This window comes from Pelobates fuscus, chromosome 1, assembly GCF_036172605.1.
Source record: "Pelobates fuscus isolate aPelFus1 chromosome 1, aPelFus1.pri, whole genome shotgun sequence".
NCBI lineage: Eukaryota > Metazoa > Chordata > Amphibia > Anura > Pelobatidae > Pelobates > Pelobates fuscus.
Genome location: NC_086317.1, coordinates 441,886,904 through 441,910,931, shown reverse-complemented (window position 1 = coordinate 441,910,931; position 24,028 = coordinate 441,886,904). Strand labels below are relative to the sequence as shown.

Here is a 24,028-nt window from a genome sequence, read left to right as displayed (position 1 = left end):
TTCATATGGGCAGGGAAGAGGCACAGGATAGCGAGACAAACCCTATATACACCCAAAAGCAGGGGCGGTCTTGGGCTACCCCATCTCCACGCCTACTACCTATCTGCACAATTAGCGCAAATAATAGAGTGGCATTCGCCACCTGACACCCACAGATGGGTCGATCTAGAAACGATGATCATGAACACGGACCTACCGCAATATTGGATCTGGGTCCCCAAGCTGGACAGACCGGTTATCTCTACGACCTGCCCAGCAATCCTGAACTCGATCAGGATCTGGGACGCCACGGCACACAAACACGCCTTAACACAACCCACCTCACCCCTAACACCGTACCTACGCAATAACGCCTTTCCACCTGGCCTGACAGCTAGAGACTTTCGGGGAATAGAGAACACGGGAATCCAAAGATATCACCAGCTATACCAGGCAGGTACTCTCAGAACCTTCGAAAACCTCGCCACCCTGGCCCCATTAACCACAAAGGACCACTTCAGATATATTCAGCTCAGGGACTTTGCGGGTAAGACACAGGTGAGGGAGGCCGCTCATACCAGACCAACATTCTTTGAAAAATTGTGCATATCCGAAGGGCCACGTACCGGCCTAATCACCCTCCTCTACACCCAATTAAGCGCACCAACAGACAAGACATACACTCCCGCTTATGTCACACAATGGGAAACCGATCTACAACAAACACTAGAGGGGGGAGAGTGGCAAGATATCTGGAAAGCAGCAGCAAAAACATCCATCTGTGTACTCCATCAAGAACAATGCTATAAAACTCTTATGCGGTGGTACACCACACCGGTTAAACTGTACCGCATGGGTAAAACACCCATTGACACATGCTGGAGGGGGTGCGGGGAGAAGGGTACGTACCTACACATGTGGTGGACGTGTCCCAAGGTAATGACATACTGGGAAGGAATAGCCCACCTTATGACAGAAGTACTACACAAAACACTGACCCCGGACCCATGGTCCTTCCTGATAGCCAGACCAGTTGACGGCCTGACCAACAAAGAACAAAGATTGTTCAATAAGATATCCCTGGCCGCAAGGCGAGCCTTGGCGCATACCTGGCTACAAACTGACATGCCACAAATAGAAAAAGTCATCCACAACATCAAAGAGGCACACCTTATGGATAAATTGACAGCACAAATAAGGGACACATATCCTCAATTCATCAAGACATGGGAGCCGTGGGAGGACTATACTGATAGTTGAGAATGACATAGACACAGTGACGAATTTTCAGGTACACACGTTTTGGAGATGGCCACCGGTGCCGGCCACCCCGATCTCATGGATGCCCATTCCACACGGACGCAACCCTGTACTACCCCTCCCCCCCCTCTCCCCTCCCTTCTCTTCTCCTCCCAAACTTCTCTACTTTTCACCCCGACCCACTCTCGGGTCATATCATAAAATTGTTCATGTCATGATAGGGTGTATAAGACACAGATACAAGGCCACAGGCCGCAAATGTATAGAGTATATTGATACACAGAGATAAAGAAAGGTCTACACGTGGATAGCAACTAGCATCTAAGCTAGAACAGAGGCCGAAGACATATCCTCGAGAGAGATCGATTGTCCTTACCTCACAAAACCAGGATAGTAAACTAATGTATATTGAAGGATAAACTCCCATTACTGTTCATAATTGCATTGGCTAGACCAGTCTTGTGTAACCTGGTATGGAACATCTCATTGATCATTGTATATTTGTACCACTGGCTAGTAATTTTTGTCTGTATAACCATACAAGTATATACCCTATAAGTATGTTATATCAATTAGACATGTATGAACTTATAAATAAAGATTTAAAAAAAAAGAATGTTGTTTAAGATTAGCGATGGTCTCAAAGACGTTAATTCTTTTTTTGCCACAGGGTGGAGTAAGTACTTGGTTTATATTTGGATTTCTGGTTTTGCCAATAAAATAAACATTCATATTTGTTTCTATGAAGGTGTGTTGAAGTGGTTAAGGCATCTCCGTATGTGGAATTGGCAAACGATTTGGAAATAAACAAAGCTATAACTTACCTCAGACAGAAAAATTTTACTAAGGTCAGTACATCTACATTCTATGTGTTTGTCTCAGTTCATCTTATTGTTAAGATTATACTAAACATTAAACTGTTATATTGCCATCATTCTAGTTATATTGCTACATCTGGAAACTTTGTAAATGAATGTCATCCAAAGATCTGATCAAATTTACTTTTTTTTTTTTTTTTTTTTAATGGCTAGTGAGAAAGATTCGAAGTAGTGGAAATAGATAGTTTTTACTTGATTTTACATGGAAAATTCTCACATGTCAGAATTAACTGCTTTTTAGGTAGGGTTTTGGTTTGGCTTATGAGAAGTAAAAAAATATTAATTGAGTCTGATTAGATTAGAGTGCTAATAATAATAATCTTTTAAGAGAAAGTCACACAGGATATAGTACATACATAAAAGTATTAAATGACGATCTGTTGTGGTTTAAATTCTCATGAACTTGCAGCTTAAAGCGATACTATAGGCAAAGCAACTATTGCTTAATGAAACCGTTTTAGTGTATAGAACATGCCCCTGCAGTCTCACTGCTCAATTATCTGCCATTTAGGAGTTAAATCACTTTTGTTTTTGTGTATAGAGTCCTAGCCATACCTCCCCTGGCTTTGATTGACATAGTCTGCATGACAAAAAAAATTATTTCATTTTTCAATCAGTTGTTAACTTGTTTTATTTTTTTTATCTCCTGCTCTGTAAATTGAACTTTAACCCCTTAACGACGAGTGACGGACGAGGTCCGTCACTCACGGGAAACCCTTAACGCAATTGCGGCGATCGCGGGGTTAATGGTGCTCCGGTCTGCCTCTGTATTAGATGTTTAAATTAGTTAATTAAATAAATTTAACCCCTGAGCGTTAATAAATAAATAAAAGTTAATCCTCAGGGGTTAAAAAAAAATTAGATCACAGTATAATATCACAGTATAATACTGTGATCTGTATTTTGATCACTGTAGGCAGTGATCGACTGGCAGGGAAGGGGTTAATTTTTATTTGGACTGGGTAAAGTGTTTATTTTTTTAATTTTTTACTTAAACGTTATTAAAAAAAATGTAACTTAATTTTTTTTACTTTTTAAAGCTTATTTTAAAACTTTTTTAATGTTAACCCCTAGTTAGCCTAACACTAAATCCCCCAATTCCCCACTAACTTCCACCCTCCCCAGCTAGCTAAATTTATCATTTTAAAATATTTAAATTAATAAAATAAATGTAACCCCTGAGGGTTAAAAAAAAAAAATCATATTAAAATGTAATCCCTGCCAATTGATCACTGTAGTCGGTGATCAATTGGCAGGGAAGGGGTTATTTTTATATTAAAATGGGTAAAGGGGGGTGGGATTTTAATTAAACATTATTTTTTTTCCACCAGGGGGCAGGATCAGCACTGATCCGTCTCCCTGCACTTCACAGTGAACCCGGAGGTGCAGGGAGGCGGAGGTGAGTATACACAGCACATGTGCTCGCTCTGACATGCTGTCAGAGCGGGCACATGTACTGGGACAGCCCGATCCGGTGCTCCCGGTCTGCCTCTAATACAGAGGCAGCTTGGAGCACTATTAGCCCCACGATCGCCTCGATTGCGGCGATCTGGGGTTAATTTTACCGCGTGACGGACGAGGTCCGTCACTCGTCATTAAAGGGATAAATATATACTTTTGTGTGGCACTTTTGTTTTCTTTTATGGCTATTAAGCTTACAAGATAAACATACCAAATTCTAAAATTTCTCCACATTAAAAGTTTATTTTACTCCTTGTGCTTTGTGACCTGTAACTACCAAAAAAAACTTAAAATCCCAGACACATTATATATTCTGTAAATCAGAACAACTAAATTAATTTATTTTTAATTACTTTCCTTAACCTGCACTAAGTGTGCACACATTATTATTGCAAAAACTGTAAAAAAAAAAAAAAAAAAAACAAACCACAAAATTTTTCATTTTTTTTTGCATTTTCTGTATTTTTTTTATAATAAATAAGCATGTGTATGTGTGTGTATATATATGTGTGTGTGTGTATATATATATATATATATATATATATATATATATATTACATCAAATTAAAGCCCTTTCTGTCCTTTAAAAAACGGTATATAATATGCGTCGGTGCAATAAATTAGTCAAATGCAAATTGCAGTTGAACACAAACAGCAAAAAATGCCGTTGTCATTAAAGGACCACTCTAGGCACCCAGACCACTTCAGCTTAATGAAGTGGTCTGGGTGCCAGGTCCAGCTAGGGTTAACCCATTTTTTTTATAAACATAGCAGTTTCAGAGAAACTCCTATTTTTATTAATGGGTTAAGCCTTCCCCCAAATCCTCTAGTGGCTTTCTCATTGACAGCCGCTAGAGACGCTTGCGAGATTCTCACTGTGAAAATCACAGTGAGAGCACGCAAGCGTCCATAGGAAAGCATTGTAAATGCTTTCCTATGCGACCGGCTGAATGCGCGCGCAGCTCTTGCCACGCGTGCGCATTCAGCCGACGGGGCGGAACGGAGGCGGAGAGGAGGAGGAGAGCTCCCCACCCAGCGCTGGAAAAAGGTAGGGTTTACCCCTTTTCCCCTTTCCAGAGCCGGGCGGGAGAGGGACCCTGAGGGTGGGGGCACCCTCAGGGCACTCTAGTGCCAGGAAAATGAGTGTTTTCCTGGCACTAGAGTGGTCCTTTAAGTGAAAGACAAGCTTCCGAAGCTCTGTCCTTAAGGGGTTAATCACACACAAGGCTCCTGCAGGTTCTTGAAGGTTATTAACAGAGAAAGAGATAAGAAATTCTGAAATTAAACAGAGTGTGCAATATAGGAAACTAGAATATCTAGGTTCCTTTTCGGGAAGTGTTTAGGAAGGCTGCGTAGGTCACATGCAAGGAGATGTGACTAGGGCTGTATAAACAAAATTATATAAGTCCTAATTTGCAGAGAATTGAACAGTGGAAGATTATTTTTTTTTTATAAACTCATTTGATTATCATTACTGCCTTCTATAAAACTTTTAGACTGCCTTTACCACATCTCTACATATTATTGTTCATTTATAACTTGCAAATCCTTATGACTGTTTTAACACAAAGTGCAAATCTGAACTTGTCTCAGGGAGCTTTTCATAGAAATACTTCAACTGGGATCCAGCTAATGCAGGCTGTCTATAAATGCTTGTTTTATAATCACTACTGTAACCATGCCGTTTTTATTTCTGTTTTCTTTTTTCCTTATTTGCTTTACCCTTAAAGTATCATTTGGTATGTACAGTACTCTGTCCATTGGTATTTAGAGTAGATTGTTTACTTAGTCGTTTTAGAAAGAGTTTCTTATTTTCTTGGTAATGTGAGAAGTTCCAAATGTAATCAAATTATACAGAAATGTACAGATACACCAAATTGTGGATAAAACACACACTTAGTGGGCAATAGATAGAGAAAAAACTCCAAAACAATTACCCTTGTACTACAAGTACTGTAGATAAGGACTCCTCACAGTCCTCAAAATGATATGGAAAACAGAAAATCTACAATACAATAATAACAGAGAAAAACATCATATAAAATTGGTTCAATCACAGGATCCCAGCAAACAGGAACACCGGAGAAAACAGCATCCAAAATAATAAATAAGTGAATAAATAAAAATAAGTAAATAAAATAAATAAATAAAACTCTGCACTTATTCAAATAGCCCTACGCGTTTCGTTCAATAACTTGAACTTCCTCAGGGGAAAGTAAAACTCCTTGTAGGCATAAACGTCCACCAAGTCCCAATCTTCTTTTAAATTCCTCTAATCTTGGCGCGCAGTGTATCCGAGCCTATCGGCAGCATACTTCCGGGTTCGTCACTCCCAATGCTTCCGGGTACATCCGTGTGACGTCACCGGAAATGCGGCTCTAGCCTCGCTTTCAAACTAAAATGGTGACGTGTAGGCTTGCGTTCCATTCGGCAACTTGCGTTCCACCGCTCATCATAAGAGCGAAAAAAGGCCATAATGCATAAAAACATAAAGTAACATATCCAGTATCAGTAAAATATCCCAAATATTGGGTAATTACCACAGTTTTAATAGCAAACCTTCATGTATATATGGTTATAAACCCTTAAATCAAAATAACAAAAAATATCCTAAAAGTGAAATATAATAAATCAACACTATTTAAATAAAAAAAAGCAGCAAAAAATATAATATAATAATAATTAAACTAACTTCTTAACCCCTTAATGACCAAACTTCTGGAATAAAAGGGAATCGTGACATGTCAGACATGTCATGTGTCCTTAAGGGGTTAAAGAAAACAAACTAAATCAAAATCCACATTAAGTCCCCTTGGTTGCATAGTTTGTAAAGTATGTATCCAGTAACCCTCTCTTTTTCTCAACAATAACCCAAGGTCACCACCTCTTTCGTCCAGAGCTACCTGTTCGATAATAATGCATTGGAGAGTATTCAAATTGAAAGAAGGGCATTTATTACAGTGCACTGGCACTGAATGTGTTAACATTCTTTTTAATATTATTCCTATGTTCCTGGAATCTGATTTTAGCCTTCCTTCCCGTCCTTCCCACATATTGCAACCCGCATCCACATATGGGAAGGTATACAACATGTGTTGAGGAACAGGAAACCAAACTTTTAATTTTGAACTTCTTTTTAGTTTGTGTACTGCTGAAGCTTGAAACGACTCTATACTGGTGATTACAACTTATACAGTTCCCACACGTGTGGAAACCTTCTTTATTTTTAACTTTTTTATTTCCTGATCGAAATGTACTGGCTGAAAGAATTTGCTTGAAATTCACTCCCTTCCTTAAAATAATTTTCGGAACTTGGGGAATCTGTGTATTTAAACAGTCATCTTCAATAAGTAACCCCCAATGCTTTCTAATAATTCTCTGTATATCAAAAGCTCTAGAGCTATATTGCGTGTTGAAAAATAAGTCAAACATAGGATTTCTGGTATCCATCTTTTTTATCTATTAGAAGGTCATTTCTATTGATGTTTCCCACTCTTTTGATCTCGGCATCCAAAAGTTCCAGACAATACCCCTTTTCTAGAAAACGATTCTTCAAGACGTCCGCTTGCGAATAAAACAGGTCTAAATCACTACAGTTTCTACGCATCCTAATGAACTGGCTCTTGGGAACCCCCTTGAGCCAGTTCGGATGGTGTCCACTTGCAGTATCAATAAAACTGTTGGAATCGGTAGCCTTGAAAAAGGTTTTGGTCTTAATGACTCCATTTTCAATATTGAAATTGATAGGTCACGAAAATCTATATTTGAGATACCTACCTTAGGTGTAAAAATTAAGGATAAGGAATTATGGTTGACATACATAAAGAACTTTTCAAGTTCATCTAAAGAGCCACGCCAAATAACCAAGACATCGTCAATGTAACGCATCCAGAGCACCAAGTTTGCACCATAGGGGTTATTGGACCAAATTGACGATCTCTCCCAATAGTCCATAAACACATTGGCATAGCTTGGTGCAAACTTGGTGCCCATCGTTGTGCCCTTTATTTATTTTATGTACTTGTTTTTATTTATTCATTTATTTATTATTTTGGATGCCGTTTTCTCCGGTGTTCCTGTTTGCTGGGATTCTGTGATTGAACCAATTTTATATGATGTGCCTGTTTTTCACTTCAATTTTGTAAGTGTGTCTTTATATTAAAGTGTCTATTTTGACTCAGATACTAACTACATTGTATAAAAAGTTGACAAAAAGGTTGCATACAATGTTATTACAATGTATCCTATCTTGGAGGCAGTTCAAACATCGGATTCTTTTTCTGTGCACAGTGGTATGCTGGGAGGTTTTTCGGCACAACCTTTGAAATCCCACATTCTTAATGGCCTCTGACTTTGCATGTTCCCAGCAATGTTTCATTTAACTGCCATTGAACGGTTTAAATTGGTGAAGAAATTCCAAGATCAGCACTTGCACAATGAAAACCTGTCAGCTCTGTAGTGTTATGTTTTTAGTTTGTTTTTTGTAACTGTAAAGTATAAATATTTTTTGCTTTCTCTGTTTGTATTCTGCGCGATATGATACATGAAGGACATAAATGTTCCAACTCATATTGCAAACTGAATATATAATTTAGAATCCTCACTTTTCTAAAAACTGTAATTAACCTTCGATGCGTGGCATGTCTACATACTGATGTGCAGCGCTGCAGTATTTGTTGACACTTTATAAATAATATTTCTTGAGAATCCTACTAAAGTATTTCGGCATAATTTCAGGCTGTAGAAACCTTAAAAATGTTTGAGAAGAAGGACAGCAGAGTAAAAAGCGCAGCAGCAACCAACTTATCGTTCGTCTATTTCCTGGTATGTAGTAACCTGTGTCTTTCATGTCGTTTATGTATTGTATATTGTTAAAACAGTATGCTAAAGCCAAATGTATGTGTGCATGCCTTTTTTTTTTTCACTTACCTTTTCCAGCGCTGAGGTCCTTCGGTACTAACTCCATCTCCTCTTTCTCCAACATCATGGCGATTGGGCAACCTAATGCGCATATGGCTGCGCTCTTTAGGACTTCCCCCATAGGAAAGCATTGAATCAATACTTTCCTATGGGGGGATTTGGAGATGCTGGACGTCCTCGTGCAAACCATGAGAACTTCCAGCATCATTTCACAGAGAGAAACTCCTTGAAGCACCAGAAAGTGCCTCTACTGGCTGGCTGGACTAGAGGTGAAGTTAACCCTACAAAGTTATTATTGCAGTTTCTCTGAAACTGTAATGTTTTACATTGCAGGGTTAAGGGGACAGGGACACTGCACCCAGACCACTTTAATAAGAAGTGGTTTGGCTACCTATAGTGCCTCTTTAAGTATTTTCTGCAGTTTTATTTTTGTTTTTATCAAAAAAAGTTTGTAGCTAAGCATGGACTCAGAATCAAGCAATATCAGAGTTAAAGGGAAACTCCAGTGCCAGGAAAACGATCCGTTTTCCTAGCACTGGAGGGTCCCTCTCCCTCCCACCCACCAATCCCCAGTTGCTGAAGGGGTGAAAACCCCTTCAGTGACTTACCAGAGGCAGCGACATGTCCCACGTCGCTGCTTCCTCCTCCCCTGCCGCTCCTCCTTCTGCTCACGTCGGCCGGTGGGCGAGACTGATCTCGCCCGCCGGCTGAGGAGACCTAATGCGCATGCGCGGCAATGAATTTCAATGCTTCCCTATGGGGAATAGAGTGACGCTGGAGGTCCTCACATAGGTCCTAATAGACAGCCACTAGGGGAGGACTTAACCCTGCAAGGTAATTATTGCAGTTTAAAAAAAACTGCAATAATTACACTTGCAGGGTTAAGGGTAGTGGGAGTTGGCACCCATACCACTCCAATGAGCAGAAGTGGTCTGGGTGCCTGGAGTGTGTCCCTTTAAGAGAGCAATTTCTGTTTACTGTAGAGTAGAGAGCACATTGAGCTTTGCTAGAGCTTTGCTAGAAATCCCAGGCTCTGATTGGCTGTTGACATCACTTGCTTTCTGTAGCCTTTTATAGTTAATAAAATGTTCTTAAAAAATGGAAAATAAAAGTTAGTTTTTCCACTGTTTAGCTTATAAAAAATTATGCAAATAGTAAAACTTAAAAAAAAATAATTACAAAAATAATTACAAATATTTTCAATTATTCATCTGATTGCTAAAATGCCTGTAATGTCTAGGCTTTCAATTGTTTTGGGAAGTTAAGGTACAATTATTGCAAAGAGTGAGTTATTGCAAGCTAAACCTTTCCAAAATGCAGCTATATTCAAAATGGGGTCTGCTGAGAGTCTCCTTTTAAAGGAAATCTGGCATCGCTATTTTCACTTGTGCGCTTTTGAAAGAGCCTAACATTCTGTCCATACATTGTGCCGGCAGTTTTGCATGCACTGTGTTTCTTTTTTTTTTTAAATTCTTTATTTATTACAAGGTTTCAACACCATATATAACAGTAGTAATAGTGTACATACAAAGAACTGAACATTTTCAGGCATCAGCGAAGATAGGAATATGGCAAAAAAAAACAACAAAAAATAAGCAGTCAGTAATGGTGAGTATGGTGAGCGAACATCGGCCATGAAGGTTCATATTTAGAGATGGTGTTTCACCTAATTTTAAAATATAAATATATATAAAACAAAAAGAAAAGAGAAAAAAGAAAATTTGACTGGCAATATCACGTGGGTCATGTTAAGCAGAGGAGTACTGACACAGTTTCATTAGATTCAAGGCATATGTAGGTATATTCCCCTCCTCCAGCCTTGAGCGTGTGTTTGCCTTTTTAAATGTTACATCAAATCCACGGCAAACCTTAGGTGTTCACAGTTCCCTGGAAGCAGGGCCAAGAAGGTATCTGCACGTGAAAAGGAATAGGCGGGCCAGTCAGATTGAAAGGAGGGAAAGAAAGAAAGAAAAAGGGTGAAAGGTAGATAAAACTAGAGATAGGAGCAAGAGAAGATAGGAAAAAGAAATCGAGTGGGTAGGGAAGGGATGGTAAGGGGGGAGACGTTGGGACCTATTTATGTAGTTTATAATTTATAACCGGCATGCATAAGTGAAATGGTATATAAGGTAGTGTCGGCCTTGAGATGCCCGACACCGAAAGGGTCGACAGCGTACCATATGCCCCCCAGTGGGATCATGAAAGTCCCACGTAGGGGTATAGTATGATATGGAGCGGGCGAACAGGAAACACAAGGTCCCACAGAGACAGGGGTATGGGGGAATGAGCCCACACCTTCCGCCTCCTAATCGCCCACTCCACTGTCCATCCATGGAGCCCAGACCTTGTCGAATTTCGCGGTCGTGCCTCTGACCTTCGCCGTCAATTTATCCATAAGAAAGGAATCTTTAATTTTTTGCAGAACAACATTCAGTGGAGGAGTAACACTCTGTAGCCACCCTTGTGCTAGGGCTCTCCTAGCAGCTAAATTCACTTTATTTATCAACTTCTGTTCTGTTCTGGACCAGTCCTCCATAGGTCTGGCCAGAAGAAACACCCAAGGGTCTAATTTGATGTCTCTATTAAAAATATCTCTTATTAGCTCCGCAACCTGCTTCCTGAACTTTTGGACCTCCGCGCAGTCCCACCACATGTGCAAATAGGTTCCCTTGTGGCCACAACCTCTCCAGCACAAATCATTAGAGATTCTGTGCATTCTACAAAGCTTAACTGGAGTGGAATACCACCGGAACATGGTCTTATACGCTTGTTCCTGCATGGAGACACATATAGACGAAGCTGCCGCAGCTTCCCATATCTCCTGCCACTCCACCCCTTCCAACTCCTCACCAAGGTCAGCCTCCCATTGGGATGTGTATGTGAGCGTCCCCCATTCCGGCGTGGTAATACTTAAATGTGAATACAGAGCAGCAATAAGACCTTTCGGGAGGTGTTTTTTAAGGCACATGTTTTCGAAAAAGGTAGGCACCGTCAAAGCAGCGGTTCTAACTACTGGTGTCTGGGCATAATCTCTTAATTGCAGATACCTAAAGAAATCAGAAGGGCGCATAGTAGCCCTAGCCTTCAAGTCCTCGAACTGAAGAAGCGAACCGCCTTCGTATAAATGGCAGAGACGTTGGACACCAGCGCTCTCTATGCCCTTGAAATCCCTGGCATGTAAACCCGGGCTAAAGGCTGTGTTTCTTAGGTATGGAGTCAATGGGGAGTTCTGTGAGGATAGCCCATATTTTAGTGATGTGGCATCCCATAGTTTCAAGGAGTTCGCTATTGCCGGGCATTTAATATGCCGGGACGGCCTGTTGGCCTTAGGAATCCACATGAAGAACTGGGGGATGTCAGGCCCCATGAGGGAGGACTCTAAATCTACCCACCTCCTCCCGTCCGGGGGAGAGTGCCATAACGCTATTTGCGCTAATTGGGCCGCTAGATAATAAAAATATAGATTCGGTAAACCTAAACCACCCCTCGGTTTGGCTCGATATAAGATGTTTCGTGAGACTCTATGTTTCCTGTTCTGCCAAATAAATTTGCCAATCGCCTGTTGAATTGTGCTCAGATCAGACTTGGTTAGTCTAACCGGAAGAGCTTGGAATAGGAACAGGATTCTGGGGAGCACATTCATCTTTACTGCATGGATCCTGCCGATCCAAGAGATCGGCTTATCCTGCCATTTTTCCATATCCGAGATTAGAGTGCGAATTAAAGGCATATAGTTTTGCTGGTAGAGCCGGGCTGGGTCCGCCGTCAGTCGAACCCCAAGGTATTTGATATGGTCTCTATCAATTTTGATCTTATAAGTCTCCTTTATATGAATCACATCCGAGTCAGGTATATTGAGAGGGAGAGCGCTCGATTTGGACAGGTTCACCCTATATCCGGCCAGATCGCTATAAGCGTCCAACACGGCCATTAAAGCTGCCATCGATGGTCTCGGGTCCGTCAAGGTCAACATCACGTCATCGGCAAAACCGGACACAACGTATCGTTGTCCCCCGATCTGAATCCCCCGAATCTCCTGATTATTACGCACTGTTTGCAAAAGGGGTTCCAGTGATAAAGCAAACAATAAAGGTGACAAAGGACAGCCCTGCCTCGTTCCGTTGCCCAACCTGAAGGGCATAACTTTCGATCCCGTGATCCGGACCCGCGCCTGAATATCAGTATACATTGCCTTAATTGCTGTTATAAAAGTGTCTGGGAGGCCAAAATGTCGGAGAACCTCGAAGAGATAAGGCCATTTAACTCTGTCAAAGGCCTTCTCCGCATCGAGTGATAAAAGCAGCGTCGGGATCCCCTCGTCGGTCTGCCGCCATATGAGATCGATGTTACGCCTAGTGTTCTCAAACAGTTGTCTACTAGGGATAAACCCCACCTGGTCTGGGTGAATTAGATGTGTTAAGAAAGGGTTCAGGCGAGTCGCCAGGATCTTCGCCAATATCTTTGAATCGTGATTTATTAATGAAATCGGGCGAAAGTTTTCCGGTAATTAATCGTCCCTGCCGGGTTTTGGCAGAAGGACCACATCAGCCAGTGACATGTCTCTATCCGGCATACCCCCCTCCATGAGGTTGTTGAACAGGGTTTCCAAGTGGGGTGTAAGTTCCTCGCGAAAGACCTTATAATAGCTACCTTCAAAGCCATCCGGGCCCGGAGCTTTATTGCCTTTCAGGGAGGAAATCGCCGCGTCAATCTCCTCTGCTGTAATTCGTGATCCAAGGGCAGCGGAATCCTCCCCCTTCAACGTCGGTAAGTGTAGATGCGACAGAAAGTTCTTGGTGTCATCAATTTCACGCTGACGTGTCGCGTCGTCATCCTCGGAATGATTGTATAGATTGGAGAAGTAATCCGTGAAGGCTATGTCGGTGGGATCTGTACAATACTTACCCGCGTTATCCTTTACCCTCAATATGTGCGATTGGCCCTGCCTTGGACGGAGAGATCTGGCTAATAGCGTATCCATTTTGTTGGATTTTTCATAGTAAGTCCTCTTGGACCACACTATGGCTCTGGCTGTATCGTCAAGGAGTGCCTCGCGAACCGAGTTCCGTGCGTCCCGTACGCTCGCTAATGTGGTGGGTGACGAGGCAGTCTTATGTTTCTCCTCAGCTTTTCCCAAAGCCGTTAGGAGAGATGACAGCAATTGCGATTTGCGTTTCTTCCGCAGCGAGGCTTCGCGAATCAAAACGCCACGAATAACAGCTTTATGGGCGGCCCATATCGTAGCCGGACGGAGATCCGACCCTGTTTCCCTATTGAAATAGTCTATCAATTCCGTCCGAACTATCTCTACTATGGTCGGATCTTGCAGCAAGGAAGTATTTAACTTCCAGGACCATGGGGACGCTACACATAAGTTATCTAAGGTCAGAGTGACCTCAGCATGATCCGACCAAGTGATAGAGCCTATCGTAGATCCCGAGACTTTTGATGCTGATTGTGAATTTACTAAAAACATATCGATTCTGGAGTAAGTATCGTGGGGGGCAGAATAGTAGGTATAGTCGTGGTCAGTCGGGTGATGTGCTCTCCAGATATCCAATAGGCCTGTTTGGAGAACAAAGGAACAGAGCAGTTTGTCCTGTCCCCCTCTCCTATGAGACCTCGGTAGGCCACCGCTCCGGCTTCTATCTACAGCCGGACATGGAGCAGCGTTAAGATCCCCTCCCACTACTACCATGCCATGCGGTAAATCATTGACCAAGTGGGCCATAGCATCCCAGAATTCAGCAGAGGGGTCATTGGGGGCATAGATGTTAAGAAAGTGAAACGCATGGGAGTACAAACTTCCCGACACAAGGATAAAGCGCCCCGACGGGTCCGCTGTCACCCTTCCAAGTCTAAATGGGCATCTGTGGTGTATAAGCACAGCAACACCATTTCGTTTGTTCAAAGCCCTGGCCTCGTGCACGGTTCGAAATACATGATCTTTCAGAGCGAATTTCGCCGGTGCCGGTATATGTGTCTCCTGCAAGAATACAATATCCGGGTTTGAGCGCTTAAGATCCCTAAACATAAGGCGACGTTTGCTCGGTGCGTTAAGGCCCTTGACGTTCAGGGACAGTAACTTTAACGGCATTGCGTCAGATAAAGAGTCATGCTTGTCTCACGTGTCTGACCCACCCGGAGCCGATGTGCATTTTGTAGTGTACAGAGTAAGTACCGCGAGCAGTAGCTCGGTCTATGCCAACCAATTCCGTACTTGGCAATATATCTAAGTACGCCAACGTCTCCCTTCCAGGGAGGTGGGAGAGGGAAAATGGGAAAGGGGGAACAGGGAGGGGAGAGAATAGAGGAAGGAAAGGAAATTGGTATAGAGAAGAAGAAGAAGAATAACAATAGTGAGAACTTTCGCCTGGACTTACCTATAGCCAGGTCAATATGGGGTATGTGTTGAAGCGACTCCAGAGCACATAAAATGCTCCAGGGTAGCATGAACACAGACCAACAGTGATAGGCACTCCTAGGTGCCTACCTAAATCATATTGAGGACAAACAAGTAAAGCTAAACGGCTAGAATGATACCGACCCCCCCCCCTCCCGAGCCGGGCGCTACCGGATAAACTGTCCTGTCCCCCACTACCGCATTACTCAGGCAGATTCCCCCTCAGGGGTAAGAAACCCCCTCCCCCCCGATAGAGGACCCAGTCATGGTAGAAACACGGGCGCCGGGGGGAGCGAGAGTCAAATGAGGGACATATCTCCATTAAGTGGATTCCTCTCCCTAAAAAACGGAGAGCTAGGAGGTCCGCACCGGGGTCCCCCCTCAGGGCCATGGTGGTATAAACATATATTAGATCCTCTAAGTGATAAGCGTGTGTAAAGGAGCCCAGGTCAGGGCATAAACATAAAACTTGCAAATATACCATGGATAAACATGAAACAGATCCCAATCCCCCACGCCCATGCACTGTGTTTCTATGGAAACCACCTATCGACTCTGCTTGCGCTGGCTGGCTAGGGAGTATACGAAAATAGTGAATGTTGGCACTCAGTTCAGACGCCAGGATGCTGGCACCAAAGCCAACGTGTAAGTGTTACACAGGAGGTTTTTCAAGCTTAAGGAAGTGTCCCCAAGCAGGGCAAATCACACAAGACAGCCGGCGGAGTGTGGGAAGACCAGCGGTTGGTGTTACAAAAAAAAGTAACACCCACAAATCTCAGAACATGGTGGCGCTGGACCGGAAGTAAGAGGAGTAGATTTCAAATTAGCAAAACAAGACACATATTCCATATATTGGTTCAATTTTTAGAGTGCATCAATCAATATAAAGCGTAATATAACCTCAGATTTGTGTTCTGGTACAGCAATATCCAATATTAGACCTTATAGGGTCAAATTACAGACATGCCAGTTTATTTTTTCAAATTTTCATCAGTTTATTTACTGGGTCCAATGTAACTTTGGGAAACACAGAGGTTCTCACATACATTTCACCGCCCATCTTGGCATACTGTTTGCAAAATAAGACCCTTTGAGCTATTTAATACTGGTCATTTTGAGTATTTTCACTTGGACTTTGTTTCACATGTTTCTGTTGGGATTAGTGATGAATGTGTATTTTGTAATTGATCGCATGAGTCTATTGTGGCAGTCCCCCATCTTCAATAAGTTTGACAAAAAAAATGCAAACCTGATGTTAGCACCCAGGGAAACCAGCTACAAATCAGGACAGAAGTGTGTGCTGCAGTCTAAAAAAAAAAGGACAATAATTAAGTTTCTCAAAAAACAAAACAAAAAAATAAATGTAATTGAAAATTGAGAAGACTATATGACATCAGGGAGGTGCAAGGTATATTTTTTTGTAAATTTTTGGTTGATATTACACCAGTACGGTTTATCCTATTTCTAAACCTGATGAAGGTCTTTTTACCAATCTCCCTGTTTTAATCTGCTTTACTTTATGTAGGAGGAGGAGTATTCACACGCAGATATCTACGCAGATTTAGCTGTATCCTCTGATAGATATAACCCGGCAGCGCTAACAAATAAAGGAAATGTTATTTTTGCAAGTGGAGACTTCGACAAAGCAGCGGAGTACTACAGAGAGGCTCTGAGAAACGATTCATCCTGCACTGAAGCACTATATAACCTTGGTGAGTGAATTTAGCTCACGTTCTGTAGAGCTCTTTAAAGATCCTTGCGTGCATGAATAGTTTTATGGAATTAGACACTAGTTTGCCTTTCTTTTCTCAAAGCAGTTTGAAAACCAGTCACAATAATGAAAGCAGAAAGGGTGTTATGGTACTTTTTAGCAGTAAACCAAAATGTTTAAATGTCTATCTGTTCCTGTCCAAATTAATAAAATTGAATTGCGTATATACGCTGAAGTAATTAAGTCTGACACACAAGGTTCAGGTTAAAATAACTTCGAGAAAATTTATTGGCAAGTGATTAAAAAGCGGGCGCGCAGGCCCTTTTAAGAGGCATTTTACGTCATCATTGATTATTAGAATATCAGCAAATAAACATCATTAATTGGATTAATTGTTAAGTGTCGGGATTAGTGTCCTCCTATCAATATTATTAATTGGCTCAAAAACTAAGTGGTTAGTCCCGTGCCCACCCTCCAAGAGGTGGGATTGTTCTGGACACGGGTGGGGACAAGGGGGTCTTGAGCGTCATTTTACACGGTCGGTGATCTCAGGCCTCGTGGCCAGGTGCAAGGTCTCTTATGAATAGAACATTTCATTACTACTGTGTTCTCATGGCCTTCAAATTATACTATGTTGCAAGTTTAAGGAAAAGTCAGCAATTCCTGTGTTAATCATGTCTTTATAGAAAATACAGTCTTTGTCTATTGTATTAGATGTGCTGGGAAATTCTGTCATGTAAGGTAGTTTTAAAATGAACAAGTTAGGTTATGAGGACAAAATGGAGGATTGAAGAAGTCAGGTTAGGAGGACAAAATGGAGGATTGTCACAGTATAAAGTTAAAATGGAGTTAGTGCAATAATTCAATACAAGTACAATAAAGATTTTTAATAATCCCACATCAGTCCCCCCTGTGAAATGTTAGATTCTAAGAGATAAAACTTTATTAAGTTCGTACCAGGAAGACGTGTTAACCCAAAGGCACAGAAACCCCGTGGCCGCTAGCTAGGTGTTAATGCAAAGTGCAAGACTGTCCCTAGATCTGACCCTGATAGGCTAACTCATCCGTCAGTATGGCTCTCGAACACTTCACACCCATGGGTGTCCCATGGCAGCTAACCCACCACTTCTCCACACGGGGCCTTTACCATTCACTGACAGATGCTGTCCCTAAGCTAGTCCCTTCCTAGAATTCCTGCACTTTATCAACAAAAGGGATTGTTTGCAGCGGCAGACAGGGTGAGTTGATGTCTTGGAAATCTTGGTCATCAACTTCGAGATGGGTGAAAGTGGGTGCCGCTTGGTCAACAGTCTTCATGAGGGATTTTCTCAGACATGGGAGGATACAACAAAAGAGAAGAGCAAAAATAAAAAGAAAAATTAGTATAGCCATACCAATATGCATTAAAGCCTTTTGCCATCCTGTCATCCAACCAAACCATCTTTCCCAGGGATCTTTTATCCCAGAATTCCTTTTTAACTCTTCAGACAGGTCATTTAATTTCTCTATGGCTAATGTAACTTTACCATTAGGGCCTGTGTTTTCTGGGATATAGGTACAACATGTCATGGTGTCGGGCAAAATTTTACAAACCCCTCCTTTTTCGGCTAAGATCATATCTAGGGCCATTCTATTCTGAAAAGCCATTTGGGATGTGGCCTGCAACTGTTCGGCCAACCCCTGGAGGGCGTCTCTGGTATAATTAACAAAACGCTGTTGATTATAATAAATGTAATTTATCCAATTTAAATTCTTGTTTGTGGTAACTATGGCAAAAAGTGATTCAAATCCTGCAGCAACTTCATCTCTTGCTTTAAACTCATTGGGCACCCCCCTAGGCACTCCAATGGCATCAATATACACATGAGGATCAAAACTTCCTTTCACTGGGGCGTCACGCTTAACCTTAGTGTGCCTGGACTCATGGGTGACGAGGTGTGTGTCAGAGATGATATGTATAGGCATAATGGCTTTAGCCAGAGTACACTCCCCCCACCACTCTTTGTCCATTCTGGATCTTAGCTGTAAATCCCCACACAACCAGTAAATATCCCCTAATGACCTGGTGTGAAACTGCAACAAGTTCATAGAGACATTTCTGTAGGTAGCACAATACCCCTTAGAGAAGTTACCCAAGAATTTACCAATTCCATCATAATTAGCATAACAAGTGTAATTACCTTTATACACGGTAATACCATCTGGGGGTTTGACATCCTTGGTTAGGAGAGGATACTCCTTTGTCCATGCAAAACATATGGACCTGTTAAAATTATAGTGATAGGCAAAAAGGCTTAAAACACATTCCTCTACATCTACTGGCAGGATTAGAGGTACAGTACCCAGGTGAGGCCGGGCACCGCCACACACATAGCATGCGGTCTTATTATGCTTATTAGCATTATATTTCATCCATTCTAACCATAAATTTACATCATTAAAACCTGTTTCAGCGGCCATGGTATCTTCAAAGGTGGGGTTAGCAATGGCCATCATGTCTTGAAAGGTCTGGATATGAGGTTTTAATGGGTTAGGGACCATATGGGTGGCCCCTTGCCACTCAGAAGAGTTACACATATCTTTGAGGTAGAAATGCCCTAATTTACGGTAGGAACCCTTTTTCCAATACATTCCCATCACATACTCGTCTGCATCTGTTGGGCTTGGATGCTCAATGTTAAGGATTAATTTCATTGGTGTACCCCCCCCCCAGGCTTTCTCAAAGTCATTCTCTGGAGAAGGGATCTACCATGATCATCTACTTTAGATAAGGCACTTTTTGGTTTGTAACCCCAGGCAGGCCCGGCATTCCATCCCGCCGCCCCCCAATGGTTACAATTGTGCCCCCATTGCTTGTCAACTACACAAACATATGGGTCTTTTGAATGAGGGATATCTCTATAGATACTCTGGATTTGTGATGTGGGAAATGGGCATTCTACAATATCACAGTAGTCAAAGGTGTAAGTAGCCACATGGGTGCATGATGAATTGTACCAGAAGGTATACCCACTAATATCTTTGGTGATGGCTACTTGCTGGGCCTTTATGAGGCTAATTAAGGAGAAGGTGTACCAGAGGTACATGCTTGTGCGGTATCTGCTTCCTCGGGGGCAGGAGATTTCTTGCAGTGGGAAGCGTGGATCCAATTTGGCCTACCGGCCAGTTTGACAGAGGTTGCGGTAATCAGGAGAACTTGGAATGGACCGTCAAATCTTGGTTCCAGGGTATTTTTCCGCACAAACTTCTTGACCAGAACCCAATCTCCGGGAAGCAGGTTATGGGTACCTGTATCCAATTCGGGATCTGGAATTGAAGAGAAAACTTGGGCATGTATTTTGTTTAAGGCACTTGAAAGTTCAGTTACATAGTCTACTAAAACATCTGATTGGAGCTGTAACTGCTGTGGATAATAACAACCTAGTCTGGGTGCTGTCCCAAATAGAATCTCATATGGGGACAGTGAATGCTTCCCTCTAGGTGTGTGCCTAACACTAAATAAAGCTATTGACAGGCTTTCTGGCCAGGGCATTTTTGTTTCTTGTGACATTTTTAACATTCTGGCTTTTAGAGTGCCATTCATGCGCTCTACTTTACCACTACTTTGTGGGTGGTAAGGGGTGTGGAAGGCTAGAGTCACCCCTAGAGCAGTCCAAATTTCTTTAGTCACTGTCGCTGTAAAAGCTGGGCCTTGATCACTTTCAATGACTTCTGGGAGTCCGAACCTACATACTATCTCTGTAAGTAGGCGTCTTGCGGTTGTTTTTGCAGTGATATTGGCCACTGGGTAGGCCTCTGGCCATCCTGAGAACATGTCCACTATGACTAGTGCATATTCATGGGGCCCACTTTTGGGCATTTGGATGTGGTCAATTTGAATTCGCTGGAAGGGGTACATGGGCTTTGCCAGGTGTTTTGCAGGCACCTTGATTGGTCTTCCTGGATTGCATTTTGCACAAATGACACAGGCCTTACAGAAGCTGCTGATCAATGTTGTGATTCCGGGTGCTTCATAATACTTCTGTATGAGGGCGGCCATCAATTCCTTTGACAGGTGTGCAGGCCCATGTGCCCATTGGACAACTGCTGGATATAAATTTTTGGGAAGACAAAATTTGAAGTTGTTGTAATATACTCCGTCCTTTTGGACAGCTCCTTTCTTTTTCCATTTCTGGATTTCTTCAGGAGTGACTGCAGCTTGCTGTTCTCGCAAAATTCGCAAATCAGTAGGAAGAGTTTGCAGAGCAAAAATAGGGACTTCTTCTTCTTGTCCGGACACTTCTTCATCCACTTCCTGCAGATCCCTGGCTGCTAGCTTAGCAGCCTGATCAGCCAAATGGTTGCCCTTTGCTTCATCTGTATCCAATTTCCCATGGGCCTTTACCTTCAAAACGGCCACTTCTTTAGGGAGTAGGAGGGCATCCATTAGCTCCTTGATTGCAGTACTATGCTTGACTGGTGTACCGGCGGTGGTAAGAAATCCTCTTGTCTTCCAAATTAGGCCGAAGTCATGTGCCATGCCCAGAGCATATCTTGAATCTGTATAGATGTTGGCACGTTTTCCTTCGGAAATTTTGCATGCTGAAGTCAGAGCCTGTAATTCAGCTTCTTGCGCAGACATTGCTGGCGGTAAGGGTGATGATTTGATAACTTCATCTGTTGTGGTTACGGCATATCCTGTATGATATCTTCCTTCTTCATCAGCATATCTTGAACCGTCCACAAACAGGGTAAAATCTGGATCTGGTAACGGATTCTCATGCACAGTTGGTAGGTGCACTGTCTCCATTTTCATCTGTTCAAAACAGTCATGATGTGTTTCAGGGTCATAATCATTCACTATGACCAGATCTTGAAATTCTTTTTCTAGGAAGTGGCGTGGCCATGCTTCCAGAAGGTCAGTTGTTGGGTATTTGACAATACCATTTTCCTGTAGCTGTTCTTCATCCATGGTGGCCCATAGCTTCGCCATGGGCCCAAGATCATTCCATGACCTTGTCTTCAATTTGGTAACAGGAATATGTGGGATAGCAGTATCCCAATGGCGGTAGAGGTAGTTGAGTTGTTGAGGTAGTTGGACCAAGACCATGCTATTGCCTTCAGAGTCACAATAGAAATCTTGAGCAGTGAGCTTTACATCAGTCCAGTGGTAAAGCTCATCTTCATAGCAAGGTTCAGGAGTAATGTTCGGCTTGTACCACATGGTGCAGAAGGCGTAATCCGGGCCTTCACAAAGAGGTGTCTCATCTTCATAAAATGTCAAATGTGGATGCATGACTTTCTTGATACATCCACAGAGCAGGTAAATGTAGGTTTCATCCGTGATAAATCCATAATAGATACCCCCCTCAGGGAGTGGAAGAAGAGTGGACGGGTTAAGAACTTGACATCTTTGGATGGAAATGTTGTCAGGCAGAAGAAGATGGCACTGTAGGCGTAAGTGTCTGGCTGGAGACACGTGCTTGAGTTGGACTTGGTTGATGATGGCAGAAATGTCATGAGGGGCCAAAACAACCAGAGGGTGGCCAAGGACCAGGTCTGAGGTTCTTTCTATGAGTTCTCTTGCAGCAAAAACAGCCCTGAGACAGGAAGGAGTCCCTCTGGCCACAATGTCCAGTTGACATGAGAAATATCCAATAGGCCTCTGGCGGCCTCTTAAGTCATTAGTTTGGGTGAGAACTCCTGTTGCATGGCCTTGTCTTTCAGAGACAAATAATTTGAAAGGTTTGGAGTAGTCAGGTAGGCCCAAGGCAGGAGCAGAAGCAATGGCACGTTTGAGAGCATTGAAATTGTCCAGAGCTTCATTAGTCAAACAGAATGGGTCAGACTTAAGTGCATCATAGAGAGGTTGCATAAGCAGAGAGGCTTCTGGGATCCATGCTCTGCAGTAGGAAATGAGGCCTAGGAAGGCATGAAGAGACTTTGAAGTCCTTGGAGGTGGAATGTCCAGTACAGCTCTTACCCGGTCCCGAGTAAGATGTCTGGTGCCTTGAGATAGGCAATGTCCAAGGAAAATTACTGAAGGTTGGCAGAATTGGAGCTTGATGAGCGAAGCTTTGCATCCTTGTTCTGCCAAATAGCAAAGGAGACTAATTGAGCAATTTTCAGTAGTGGGTATATCATCTCCACAAAGCAACAAATCATCCACATACTGGAGCAGAACAACTTCTGGGTGCTCGGCTTGCCATGGGTCAAGGATGGTGGCCATGGCCTTTGCAAATTGACTTGGAGAATTTTGTGCCCCTTGGGGCATGACAGTCCAGGTATACTGTTGCATTTCATGGGTGAAGGCAAACAGGTATTGACAAGATGGGTCCAGTGGGACACTGAAAAAGGCATTGGCCAGGTCTATGACTGTGAAAAATTTTGCAGATGGTGGGACTCCAGAGAGCAGAGTATGGGGATTTGGTACAAGAGGGGTGTCCAGGACGGTAGCTTCATTGACAGCACGGAGATCCTGAACCATCCTGTACTTCTCTGGCTCACCTTTTGGAGTTTTCTTTTTCACAGGGAATAATGGGGTGTTGCATTCAGATTTACATTTTACCAGGGCACCCTTCTCCAAGAGTGCCTTGATGTGGATAGAAATGGCAGCAGCCTGTGCTGGTTTTAATGGATATTGTGGCTTTCTTGGTAACTTAGCTCCTGGAATAAGCTTTACCACCACAGGGGGAACATTTAGGTGACCTATGTCCTCTGGGCCTGAGGACCATAACTTGGCGGGCACCTGTGTTTTTAATACCTCTGGGAAATTGGACCTTAATTCTGTTGCTTTCTCACGGGGCTTTTCTAAATGCAGCATTAGAGGCAAGGAGCACAAGGCTGAGGTGTCTGATTCAGATAGAGGTGTGGACATTTCTACCTGCCCATCCGGGGTGAAGGTGATGGATGCTTGCAGGCGTGAGAGAACATCAGCACCTAACAGGTTAATTGGGCATGTGGAGGATACTACAAAGCGAGCAAGCAGGCTAGAGCCAACTCGTAGTGGAGTTGTTAAAGGGCTATGTCTTGGCTGGCCATCCACTCCAACACAAGAGACATCAATATTTGACAGGAAGGATGGGTCTGGCAGGTCTTGTTCTCGCAGAACACTACGGGCTGCACCTGTGTCAACTAGAAATGTGGTAGGGTGGCCTTCAATGGGCAAAGTCACTGTGGCAAGTGGCCCCCCCTTATCCCCTGTAGACACTGCCATGACAGGGGTCACAGACACAGGCTTGCCAATTTCCTATTCATCGGGTTCCTCAACTATTGGAACCTCTTTTTCGGCCTTAGTGGCCGGGGCAGGCCTGGATGGCTTTCTTGGCTCTCTTTTGGGTTCCGGGCAATCACTTTTAAAATGCCCTTTAGCCTTGCAATTAAAGCAGAAACCATCCTCTGGTCTGGTGCCCCTGGGAACAGGGGTACTGCGTGATA

General features: G+C 42.8%; 1 protein-coding gene across 2 annotated transcripts in view; it reads left to right on the top strand.

Annotated features, from left to right (window-relative positions):
* Positions 1 to 24,028, top strand: part of IFT88 (intraflagellar transport 88) — an 87,154-nt gene that overhangs the window by 28,596 nt on the left and 34,530 nt on the right. For both annotated transcript variants that reach the window (XM_063444902.1, XM_063444901.1), the window contains exons 15-17: positions 1,988 to 2,087; positions 8,316 to 8,402; positions 16,427 to 16,613. In XM_063444902.1, the coding sequence (XP_063300972.1) occupies positions 1,988 to 2,087; positions 8,316 to 8,402; positions 16,427 to 16,613 (374 nt within the window). The remainder of the gene's footprint in view (positions 1 to 1,987; positions 2,088 to 8,315; positions 8,403 to 16,426; positions 16,614 to 24,028) is intronic.